Source organism: Paramormyrops kingsleyae, chromosome 1 (genome assembly GCF_048594095.1).
Source record: "Paramormyrops kingsleyae isolate MSU_618 chromosome 1, PKINGS_0.4, whole genome shotgun sequence".
Classification (NCBI taxonomy): Eukaryota; Metazoa; Chordata; class Actinopteri; order Osteoglossiformes; family Mormyridae; genus Paramormyrops; species Paramormyrops kingsleyae.
In genome coordinates this window covers 20,919,417-20,932,741 of record NC_132797.1, presented here as the reverse complement: position 1 = coordinate 20,932,741, position 13,325 = coordinate 20,919,417, and the positions used below count along the sequence as shown (strand labels likewise).

Sequence of the window (13,325 nt, the reverse complement as noted above, 5' to 3'; positions counted from 1 at the left end):
TGACGCGAAATTTACGCCACATGTCGGCAACAATCCAAGTAATAGACAATTACAAAGAAATCAACACAAGTAAGTCTAATATTGACAGATTCCAGTTTCTTGGCTTTCCATGCCTTTTTGCACCACCTTTTCTTCCTGTTTTCAATACAGTACTTATTCCCTGTATCATTTCACTTTATTACACATAACTTAATTTATGGGCTTATTTCATTTCCTTGTATGTGTGGAATACTTGGGTTGTTACCGACATCTGGTGTAAATTTCATGTCAATGGCCCCATTACAAATATATTTACTAAGAAAAAATGTCCTGCTGCATCCACTTTCAGGCATCTCTCCATCAGTGCATATTATTAACTATGGGCGATCACACGTGACTTGACAAAAGACCGTATATACAGTGGTACCTCGGTTCTCGAACTCACTAGAACTCGAATTTCTTGAAAGTCGAACAAACCAGTTTGACCTAGAACTCGATCTGAATATCAGAAGTCGAACCATGAACGCTGATAAATTGTAAGTCATGAGTCATACTACAATGCAATTCTTACTTGAATGCCTTCTTCACAGACTGGACGATTAACCAAATAAAGCAGCACAACATTACAGTAACTAACAATAAATATACCTCTAACTTACGTGTACTATTAGAGCATTTATGTCATTTATTTAAACTTCATTTTACCAGGTAAATTAACTGAAAACCAGTTCTCACTACTTTACGTGATATTCGGGAGAAATAGCAGATTACGCATCGCAACTGCTTGGGATACAAACGTCAGGCGGTTCCAGTTTGTGCAGCCAGGTGAGAGGTCGCAATGCATCTAACCGTAATGCATTGCGTCAGGATCAGAATGCGTTGCTTTAAGCCAGCACTGTAAGCAAGTCGAACGCACCCAATGACCGGACTGGGGAAACAAACTGAAATGCGGACTTAATACAGAGGACTAATGACAACAACCAGAAACAGCTGATCACATGGGGATCCCACACGAGGTTAACGAGGGGGCGTGGCACACGGAAGGAGCAGACGATCAGGGCAGGACAGGGGTAATGTTGGGATAAGATCTTTATTGTTTTGGAAGCCATTAAGAAAAAAATGCTCGTCTTGTTTTATCCTGTTCATTTTGTGTTTAAATGCTTAAAAAAAAAAAAAAAAAAACCCACATATTTAGGTGTCATTTTTTGGGGCCGGGAACCAATTAATTGGTTTTCCATTATTTCTTATGGGAAAAATTTGTTCAGAACTCGAACTTTTTAGGATTCGATCCGGAGTCCGGAACGGATTAAGTTCGAGAACCGAGGTACGACTGTATATGCATTCAGTGGGCATTTTATTAGGTAGATCTAACTACTACAGAATAGGACCCACTTTTGCTTCCAGAAACACTTCAAGGGCCACTGTTGGACTGAGTTGTAATTTTTACTCTTGTGGCCTTTTTGTTAGCTTTCATTCTCTGACCTCCCTCATTAACTGCGCTGAAAGGATATTTTTCAATTATGAAACCATTCCCTATAAACTCTAGAAACTGTACTGTTTGAAAATCCCAGAAAGAAACAGTATGTGAAATCCTTGACCCTGTCTGCATGCTGTATGCATTCAGCTGCAACCACATGAGTTACAGCATGTAGGAGCAGGCTGTTTACATCAGAAGGCAGGTGTAGCTAATAAATTAGCCACTGTGATATATCAATATTTGTATACATATTAGTTAATCTTATATGTAAAAACTAGATGTAACTAGTACTGCAAACTGTACTGGCATTTGTCTTTTTTTAATGAACTGGAGCTGAAGACCATTCCAGTGCGCCATTACTAACCTTTGATAAGTGTCTGGAACTCATTGTGTGATATTTTTTTCGCCTGCAAGTCTATCTTTAAGGCCAACAGCAAGGTAAAGAGGAACTTGTGATCTTCATAAAGACCCCGGACTGTGTACAGGAAAACTTGATAGGTGAGAAACTCGATGATGTTGGCGATCCTCTTGGAGGTGATCTGCGTCTTTGCGGAGCCTTCCATGGAAGTGTCGAAAAGCCCGAGGAATTGCCGGAGGGAAGTCTGATACATGATATTGACAAGGCTCATTTCCACGATCAGGAAGTAGAGAATGCTGCCCCTTGTGGCCACTGGTCGGTACTCCTCCCTGGCCAAGTTTATTTTGATCTCGGTCTCAGCAGCAACTGTCAGCTTTTCGCTCACCTGGAAAATGAAAGACAAGGGCAAAGGAGGCATACATAATGAAGACCTTCAGCTCAACAGCTAGCTTAAAGTCATCTTGTAAAATATTAAACTATGAAATTAAATTTTAATAGCAAAGTCCTGGCCTGAATGGTTTCTTTCTGAAGTGCACAGTGAATACCACTAATGAGTATCTAACAAAAGCTGAATGCATGTGGAACCTTGTATCTGTTTCTCCAAAAAATGTTAATGGACTCATCTTGACGTACTTGAATTGACTGACATTGAATGCATCGCATGTTTCGGAGTGGATCGTACTGACATTCAGTGCGGGCCCGTGGAATAGGCAGTATATGCAAATGCTAGGGGTGCCGTCCATTCAAAGGGGGTACTCCATTATTATGAAGTAATAAAAAGCTTATTACATATGCAAATCTTATTAAATAAGCGATATTTTTTGGTTTGCCCGGTGCCCCTTCCCCTCCATATCATGCATTGACAGCTTCTTTAAGTGCATGATTGTGGAGGGTGTTTTGTGACAATATTCAATAAATAAATGTCATATAAATGGTTATTCAAATGATTATGTAAACCATCATTTTTGCCTGAAATAGGGGGTTCTGGCGGTGATGCTCGCCTAGGAACGCCATATCCGCTAAGACCAGTACTGCTACCATTCACACCACGTCTATCGGTTAGGTGTAGGCATTTCTACTTGTTTACAGAAATGTTCTGAATGAAAAGGGGAAAAGTTGAAGTATAAGGATTCATTCTTAAGCATAATGTGGGTCATTTGCACAAACTCATTACCGCAACATATACATTTTCGCTAGTTTTGTAGTTTGACAACAGACTCACATTATATTATTGTCTGAAATGTCGATTTTGCCCCTGTTGCACTGAATTGTTGATTTCAATTAGGTTCACAATGTAAACGAAACAGTCCATGTTCCACGTTTTACTTGTTGTCAATATCATTGAGGGCGTAACCCCCATTTTCTTGCTCAATGAATTAATCATACTTCTTATACGGCCATGTTGTTTAGGTTAAGTGTTGTGGGCGTGTCCACATTGCAGAGGGGAGAATATCTCAAAAGCATGTAACTTTATAAGCTCTGTTCGGACTTAAGTGCTTGATGGGGAGAATCAAACCCCTATACATGTTTTAAAATGGGCAATAAAGTTGAAAAGTCGGCTATGGTGACCCACATTGTCTGGAAATATGCCCAAAGAAGGCATTTCTGCATGGCGAAAAGATGCAGAAGAACAAAATGAATGTTAGATGTTTTGTATGAAACCCCTTTGTAATCAGGCATGCTAACATTATACTGTAGGACGCAGAGGGCCTGCTTTAATAAAAGCACGGTATAAACTGTGGCCATCAGTGATGGATAAGTAACGTTTCTGCACTGGGGCTCCCTGCCGGCCGACTGACCTCCTGTGCTGTGGTTTTGGTGACCCTCAGCACTTCGATGAGGGACTCATCCTCGACAAGAGAGCCCTGCGTGCTGGTCAGTCGGTACAGCAGGTTGTCCTCCAGCTCCTGCATCTTCCTCTTGTTCAAGGTTACCTCCTCCAACAGCTTCACGCGCTCCGATTCCAGCTCCTGCGAGGGGCATGGAGAAAAACTCTGTGTCTAATCGCTCTCTCATCTTAACTTGATAATTATAAAACTTGATTTATCGATCTGAACTTTGTATTATTACATCTAATTCTGCCGTCCACTGGTTGAAATTATTATTTATTAGAGGATATTCTATGTCAAACTTTACTGATGTTATAAAACACTCTAAAAGTAATCAGAATGACACTAGAACAAATTCTTTGGAGGTGACAGAAATTCAGGTGTCACAGAATGAAGTCCAGTCCTAGAAGTTAATGAGACAAGGCCTAAGTACTCAGGAATCCAAATTAAAATGGATCATGCTTGGTGAAATAAATGATTACAGTACTGCAAGGTTAATTAACAGTCAGGCGCCAATGACCTACAACAGCAGCTGGAAAGATTAGAAAAGCAGTTAAAATATTCCACAGTTAATACCCATCCCACACAGTTCATAAGCGAAATAGCCTTTTTTTTGTTGCCGGACTTACTTATATACCTTTATTATGGAATGTAAGAAAAGAAAAGAGCACACAGCACAAAGGAGGCAGATAGTTTCTTGTGTGAAACAAGAATTACAATTATGCTTTGCTCAGTCATGCTGTCATGTGTGAACATTGAGTGTAAATGATGACTGCAAGGGTATGTAAATCAGAGGATTGATATTTTTTGATGATATTCCAGGTAGCCATGGGGGCTCCCGGCCAGAAATGGATCTAGTTATAGCGGCCAGGATGGTAAATACGCAGCAAGATCCACTGTGGGTGACTTATTAATTCGTTTAAAGTGGCTTATTTGATAGCATTGTTGTTTCCGATCTCCAGGGCTGATAGCCTGAATCTCGCGTCTCTATTCATATTTTCATCGTGATTATGTATGAGTTTCCTTCTAAAGCCTATTCCAATCACTCTCAGCCCCGTGGTGGACTGGCATCTCATACACCTGTGCTTCCAGGTTCCACTTCATCTCTGCCTGAACCGTCCAAGTGCATTTGAAACTGGGACGATGGGAAAATGCAGAATAGACGCATGTTAAATATTGCAGAAAATTATTCTTTCCATTCAGCTCCAGAAATTCCTTAAATACTTGCTTGACACAGATCGGCGAGAGGCATCAGCTAAATTTGCCGTCCAAAAGCAACGGCAAGACTTTCCCGCGGATCCCATGCACATGAGAGGAAAAGCAGGGCATTCGGCATCGTAAGACTAATTATAGGATGTCTGCTAAAGATTTAAAATGTCATTGGCTGCTAGTAGACTACCACCCCCCCCCTGCACACAGTTGAACAGTTCATTGAGCAGCTCTTTATTTGCAGTTACGTACAGTTTACTACTAAGTAAGCTGGCTGATGTCAAACATGTGTTACACTGTCAGGCGCATTTTGACCTGCTGTGCTTTAAACTGAGCACACTATAACTTAGAACTCGAGTTCCACGAAGCCAACACTCAGAAAAGTATTTTTTTTCTAATACATTTTACCATCGGAGGGGGAAGGGTGGCTGTGTATGCATGAATTTACGATACAGTGGTGCCTTTAAACCAGTCAAGGTTCAAGAATAGAACAAAGGTTATACTGTCTGCAAGGAAGTCACTTTTATTATTTCTTGTTTTCTTTGGACACTTAAAGAGAAGTGGGGCAATCTTTATGACCATATTATTTATAAACAAAAATATAAGCATTTATGAATGTAATTCTGGGGTTTCTGATCCATCTACAGTCATTATTCTTGTTTTCATTAGGCTAGTCATGCATTCACATTTTTACTTGTTTAGTAACATGGACTTTGTAAAAGGAGGTTCAGTTAATCAATGGTGCAAGTGAGGGTTAAGGGTCTTGCTCAAGCACAACAGCAGAATTACTCTGGGATGTGAACCAGCGGCCTTCTGATCACAAGCACAGTGTCTGAATCCACTGACCACACAATGCCTGCCAAAAAGGGAGGTGGGCATCAACCAAATGGCAAACATTCAGGCTGCGTGGAGCACAGCATGATGTAGATGCTGGGGACCGAACCCAGGAGTTCCTACATACAAAGCACTGAGCCAAAACCACCATACCTAACCACATCATATTTCATAGTTAGCATTGAAAAGTATTTTTTGTACTACAAAAAATATTAAAGATATTAAAGGGATAACAATTGCTCTGATCATAGGCCACTGATAACGTACCGAGGAATCATTTTGTTGCCCTATAATCGTTACCCTGATAATCTACTGAGGAGTAATTCAGTTACACTGGTAACATTTGCCTTGATAATAAATTAGCCCATGAATGAATTAGTAATTTTGTTGCCCTGATAATGAACTGAAGAGTAATGTTGTTGCCCTGATAACAAACTGAGGAATATTTCAGTTGCCCTGATGACAGCTACCCTGGTAACAGTTGCCCGGATAATGAACTAAAGAGTAATTCTGTAGCCCAGATAGTAGTTACCATGGTAACAGCTGCCCTGATTACAGTCTCCTTGATAATGAACTGAGCAGTTGCCCGGATAACAGTTACCCCTGGTAGCCCTTGTAATAAACTGAGAAGCAGCATAAACACAAACCTGCTTCTCCAGTAGAATGACGCGGCCCAGCAGCTGGTCCTCGAGCCCCTTGACGGTAACAGTGAAGTCGATGACAGCGGTCCTGGCACTGATCTCCGGGGTGTAGACTGGGTTGGCCAGCTTGGTGGTGATGTACAGGGTGAACCCCTTCATCACATCCACCTCTTTGTCCCCCACCTTGACCTGGGGGAGGGAGCAGTAGCTGAAATAATGACAGAACACTGCACAAAAAATAAGCTAAAATAAAACTATAGAACGCATTCAATCCAAGATGCATATATTATTACTTCGTTAAAAAAAACCAAACATTTTTACATATTTAACTGTACAGCATATAATGCTACTTCAAATGTACAGACTAATTATAAATAATATCAATTCCTAATGGGCAGATGTTTTGAAGCACATAATTTGAATGGGAGGCTAAACTCTGCGTCCATATTTTCCTATTTCACATGAATATACACTGCTCACAAAAATTAAAGGAACACTTTGAAAACACATGAGATCTCAATGGGAAAAAAAAATCATGCAGGATATCTATAGTGATATGGACTGGGTAATGTGTTAGGAACGAAAGGATGCCACATTGTTCAATGAATATGAAAATGATCAACCTACTGAGGGCTGAATTCAAAGACACCCTGAAAATCAAAGTGAAAAAATAATGTGGCCATTTGGCCAAAAATTCATTGCAGCAACTCAAAATCATACTCAGTAGTTCGTATGGCCCCCACGTGCTTGTATGCATGCCTGATAATGTCGGGGCTGCTCCTAATGAGAAGACGGATGGTGTCCTGGGGGATCTCCTCCCAGATGTGGACCAGGGCATCACTGAGCTCCTGGACAGTCTGAAGTGCAACCTAGAGGCTTTGGATGGATGAAACATAATGTCCCAATAGTGTTCTATTGGATTTAGATCAGGCGAGTGTGGAGGCCAGTCAAGGGTATCAATTCCTTCATGTTCCAGGAACTGCCTGCATACTCTCACCACATGAGGCCGGGCAATGCCGTGCACCAGGAGGAACCCAGGACCCACTGCACCAGCGTAGGGTCTGACAATGGGTCCAAGGATTTCATCCTGATACCTAATGGCAGTCAAGGTGCCGTTATCTAGCCTGTAGGGGTCTGTGCATCCCTCCATGGATATGCCAACCCAGACCATCACTGACCCACCATCAAACCGGTCATGCTGAACAATGTTACAGGCAGCATAACGTTCTCCACGGCTTCGACAAACCTTTTCACGTCTGTCATGTGCTCAGGATGAACCTGCTCTCATCTGTGAAAAGCAGAGGGCACCAGTGGCGGACCTGCCAATTCTGGAATTCTACGGCAAATGTCAATCGAGCTCCACGGTGCCGGGCAGTGAGCACAGGGCCCACTAGAGGATGTTGGGCCCTCAGGCCACCCTCATGAAGTCTGTTTCTGATTGTCTGGTCAGACACATTCACACCAGTGTCCTGCTGGAGGTCATCTTGTAGGGCTCATTCTGTTCCTCCTTGCACAAAGGAGCAGATACCAGTCCTGCTGATGGGTTAAGGAACTTCTATGGCCCTGTCCAGCTCTCCTAGAGTAACTGCCTGTTTCCTGGAATCTCCTCCATGCCCTTGAGACTGTGCTGGGAGACACAGCAAACCTTCTGGCAATGGCATGTATTGATGCGCCATCCTGGAGGAGTTGGACTACCTGTGCGCCCTCTGTAGGGTCCAGGTATCACCTCATGCTACCAGTACTGACACTGACCTGAGCCAAATGCAAAACTAGTGATAAAACAATCAGAAAAGATGAGGAGGGAAAAATGTCAGTGGCCTCCCCCTGTTAAACCATTCCTGTTTTGGGGGTCGTCTCATTGTTGCCCCTCTAGTGCACCTGTGTTAATTTCATTAACACCAAAGCAGCTGAAACTTATTAATAACCCCCTCTGCTACTTAACTGATCAGATCAATAGCCCAGAAGTTTAACTGACTTGATGAGACAGTCTGAATAAAAAGTGTTCCGTTAATTTTTTTGAGCATTGTACATTTTTCATTGAAAATTCGAGTGTACGACTTAAAAAAAGTGCTCTGTTGTTCTACAGCTCAACAAATATGCTTGACTTGAGAATAGACTGACAAAAGCAGCAACTCAGAGCCCCCTAAGTACCGCAGAAAGATATGCATGCACACGGTAAATTTAAATGAACAGCCTTGAATTTCAGACACTCAAGACGCATAGGGGAGACTTATTTTTTCACTTCAGACTTGAGTGGCACTTTGTAATGCAGAGAAACAAGCTAGACCACATCAAGAACCAAAGGTTACACTCAGGTAGACTTACTCAGACTATTAAACGCTTACTTTATATGTCGAGCCCGATTTGATGAAATTCTTCTCCAGAATATTATCCAGTGCAGGATCAAGCTCCTCCCCAACATCCTCAATCAGTAGGGGGCGCCCAAGAGATAAGGAATCCTCAAGATGAGTTCTGAAGTACTTATGGTTTAAAGATGTCACCTGAAACGATAGATAGATAGATAGATAGATAGATAGATAGATAGATAGATAGATAGATAGAATCTAACGTTTTTGGTCAACAAATGATATACATATGAATTTGTATGAGACTAGACAAAATAATATTTTACCCAATACGAGGGAAAATGCAAGAAATCATTTAAAATCATCCATCCTCACACCGTGTCTACTGGTAAGAGTTGTGGGGGCAGCAGCGACCCCCCTCATCTCAGCCACTTGTACTTGCCACCTTGTTCTTTTTCTTTCATTATCCCTCAAAATCATTCATGAATTTATTCAGAAACCTGGAACTCTCAGCTAAACATCTTGAGAGTACATATTAATCAGCTCATACACAACCACATACATTTCAGTCTGAAAAACATCCATCCATCTAAAAACATATACAATGAACATTTTGACTTGTGTAGTGATAATAAGTAATAACCATCAACCTGTAGTTCCTTTGTTTTCTCCCTGTTCTTGATCCAGATTTTCCCTTGGCCTTGAGGGTCAATCAATAGAGGGTAGCGTGAGGCCTTGGTGACAATAATGCCATTCTGGATGGACAGATCATCACTAGGCAGGCCCTGAAGGTTCCACTCCCCGATGGTGGCATTGTCAACCAGCATGCTGATCACATTTAGATCCTATAATGGCATGAATGTGTCACTGATATTACAGTTATTACTGCTGTATTCTATGGAGAATACGTCCACTAAGAAAGAAAAAAAACCTTAGCTAGTAATATAATACAGTATAATGGTATTTTTGATCCTTCATTTATGCAGAGGTCACTGTACTAGTGATATCTTCCCATGTTTTTTATTTGTGTTAAATGTCATACTTCAGCCTCTGAAAGCAAGGCAGACATTCTGTATATGGACAAGGCAGAACAAGTACAAGGAAAAGACATGGACAAGATAAAGGACTAAGATCAAAGATCATGAGAAGAGAATACTGATGAAGCAGCGTAGCAAAAATAAAGTGCAGCAAAGACACATTGAAGAAGTGAGAGGGGTCATACTTCACTGTATGGGATGTGCTGCACACTCATCTCCTTCCTCCACCCCTGCAGAAGCAGGTTCCGGAACTCCTGGTTGAATGGGCCAGAATAAGACAGGAAGCCAGTGGCTAGGAGCACGTCCCCAACAAGGCACTTGATCTGATTCTGGAACTGGGCACTGCTCTCTGTCCAGCGGACCTAGTGCAGACATGCAGGGAGAATGCATGATGAATAATGGCTAAGCCACTGGGACTATGATCAGAAGATTGCCAGTTCAAGCCCTAGACTTGGCAGAACAGGCACATGTCCATGGGCCCTTGAGCAAGGCCCTTAACCCCCAGCTCCAGGGGCGCTGCAAGCTGGCTGACCCTGTGCTGTGACCCCCAAGCTTGCCCTCACCTGCATATGTGTCTGTGTGTCTCATGGACGGTGGGATGGGCGACTAGACACCACTAACACACTGAGTTGCCTAAATGCAGAATTCAGTCTGTAAAAGTGCATATTATCGGACTCACCTATGCAGGAGGAGAACTCGCATTTGCATCGTGGTTTTACTTCTGAGAGCTGTAGCTATCATTCCTGTGAAAACTTAGCTACTTAGTTAGGTAGCAATATGTGCTGAAAATGACTGGAGAAAACCTTAGGGCAGACCAAAGAGATACCGGATGAATAATGGATGGATGGATGGATGGATGGATGAGAAGTGCATACAAATGCTCAGTAATTTAATTAGGTTTTGGACTGTATAGACATCAAAATATCCAAGAACATTCTATTAGTCATTAATTCATATATGTTCTGTTTTTATCAAATATACAGACATGGGTTTATATGTTCAAAACATTTGAGGTTCAATGCAGCAATATGCTCCTGATAATTATTTTGTCACCATAAAATTTGCCCCAGACTATGTACTAAAATTGCATTTCCATTTCATTAAATTAAGCGTCACAAATTCTCATGCTATACTTTAAACTTCTAAAGCTCTGAACAGGCAGCATTCCAGGCTGTGCTGAAAAGTTAAATTCTATTTGAACAAGTACATTAAAAGTAAACCTGCTGGTATTACAATTTGCATTTTAAAAAGGCACATGCAAAACACCTTGAAAAAATGTTCAGTAAAAAAGGTATCGAGGCAGGGTAGTGGCATCATAACTAAATGAAATACTCTACTGTATATTGTAATTCTTATGTTGCATTGTACATTTTACTTTACATTTGCATTACATTGCATTCTGCTTTAACATTTTTGCACTTGTGTTATGCTGACACAAACACTCTGCTCAAACACTTTGGTTCTGCTTAATAACAGAAAACTTCTGTATTCCGTATTGTACTCCACTGTCTAATCTGCCATGTAGCATAAAGCGTGTGGTTTGTTTTAGTTTTTGTGGTTTTAGGGATGTATATTAAGCAATTAAACATTTTAAATTAAGTGGACTGTTGAGGAAATGTAACAAATACGTGGAATGGCTGGGGTGTCCCCGAGGAGAGGTTTGGGAACTGAAGCAGTGTTCTCTACCAATCTAGCAAAATATCAATAACTTTCTGGAGATCTCCATCGCAGCCTCACCTTCTCCCCTCCCAGTCACCGCCTACCATGCAGCCCCTGCTGAGATCTCCATCGCAGCCTCACCTTCTCCCCTCCCAGTCACCGTCTACCATGCAGCCCCTGCTGAGATCTCCATCGCCGCCTCACCTTCTCCCCTCCCAGTCACCGTCTACCATGCAGCCCCTGCTGAGATCTCCATCGCAGCCTCACCTTCTCCCCTCCCAGTCACCGTCTACCATGCAGCCCCTGCTGAGATCTCCATCGCAGCCTCACCTTCTCCCCTCCCAATCACCGCCTACCATGCAGCCCCTGCTGAGATCTCCATCGCAGCCTCACCTTCTCCCCTCCCAGTCACCGTCTACCATCCAGCCCCTGCTGAGATCTCCATCGCGGCCTCACCTTCTCCCCTCCCAGTCACCGTCTACCATCCAGCCCCTGCTGAGATCTCCATCGCGGCCTCACCTTCTCCCCACCCAGTCACCGTCTACCATGCAGCCTCTGCTGAGATCTCCATCGCAGCCTCACCTTCTCCCCACCCAGCCCCTCAATAAGTGCTGTCGCGTTGGCCATCTTGCGACGGCAGGCTTGTGCGTCGTCCAGCAGCGCCTGCTTCTCCGTCATGGCAGCATCATACAGTGCTTGCACCGCGTCCAGCTCCCGCTGCTTGGCGTCCAGCTGCTCCTGAGCCTGGGCCAGCTCCCCCTGGGCCACTGCCAGCCGCGCCTCCTGCAGAGCCAGGTTGGCCTGCCATGCGTGCAGCAAAGGGTCATCAAGTGGGGCATCACAAATAGCTAGCGGACCACGGGGGGTTCACCATAGCTGCTTATAAATTCGTTACATTTGCATTTATGCAGCAGATGCTTTTGTCCAAAGCGACACACAGCCGAGGAAAACTTGGGGTCAGAGGTCAGAGTCGGCCAGTATCCAGCCCCCCCCAGCAGTCGGGGTTAAGGGCCTTGCTCAAGGGCTCAGCAGTGCCATGATTTGTATGATGCATTTTCTATGCAGAAGGATTTTTATTGTACATTTGCCTTTATTTTATTTAGCTTTTGTCCAAAGAGATGTGCAAATGAATTTTCATTATAAGACAATATATAAATCTATACATACAATATACGCCAAAAATATCCATCTGATTATTTTAGACAATTTAAAGCCAATTTAGTTTTAAATCTGATGACTGCATTTTATTTTTTACTTGCCTGACTATAGGTACAAATTGTCAATGCCATAGGATTAATAATTTTGCAGAGGTTTACATGCAGAGGTTTACATGCATGCTTGATTTCTCGTACTGGGCCTTGAGTAATAGTAGACGTCTTAATTCCTACTGAGGTTCTATAATAAAAACCTAAATTATGACTGCCTCCTAGATTCAGGCATTTCTGGAAATAGGTTTTGTTCATCTGTCTGACAGACTCTTTAATATATTTATAGTGACTTTTTTCATCTAATGTGTCACATATATCTTTAGCTGCACTTTCTATGTCAAAGTGATGAAGCAATTATTGCTAGTTATTTCTTTTTTGTGATGATACTGACAATGGATTTTTGGATTGCCCAATAAACAGAAGACACCTTCATTTGTGGATTACGACTCGTGTGCCCATGATTGGAAGGTTGCCAGTTTGTGGCCAGAAGAGTGATTTCAGCACTGGACCCGTGAGAAGACCGTTACCCCCAGTCAGCCCAGGGATACTGTCTGATGCTGGCGTCTCATAAACTGTACAGCACTTTCGATAAAAGTATCTGCAAATTAGATAAAATGTAAGTGATACATTAACAACCTGGTGGCATAAAGTCAATTTGAATATGAAAATGGACGTCTGTGTTGCATTGTTCTGCCTGCTGATCCTACAAAGCTCAGCGAGAGAATCATGTGCTAAAACTCACTAGTTTAATTAGGGTTTGAACCGTATATATAAAAACATTTGACGGC

General features: G+C 42.4%; 1 protein-coding gene across 1 annotated transcript in view; it reads right to left on the bottom strand.

Moving 5' to 3' along the window:
• dnah5l (dynein, axonemal, heavy chain 5 like) overlaps positions 1-13,325 on the bottom strand; it is a 111,209-nt gene that overhangs the window by 23,261 nt on the left and 74,623 nt on the right. Inside the window, exons 61-67 of the mRNA XM_072711707.1 lie at positions 11,912-12,130; positions 9,856-10,032; positions 9,284-9,478; positions 8,673-8,828; positions 6,334-6,516; positions 3,614-3,784; positions 1,821-2,199 (exon numbers count right to left, since the gene is read on the bottom strand). Coding sequence (XP_072567808.1) covers positions 1,821-2,199; positions 3,614-3,784; positions 6,334-6,516; positions 8,673-8,828; positions 9,284-9,478; positions 9,856-10,032; positions 11,912-12,130 — 1,480 coding nt within the window. The remainder of the gene's footprint in view (positions 1-1,820; positions 2,200-3,613; positions 3,785-6,333; positions 6,517-8,672; positions 8,829-9,283; positions 9,479-9,855; positions 10,033-11,911; positions 12,131-13,325) is intronic.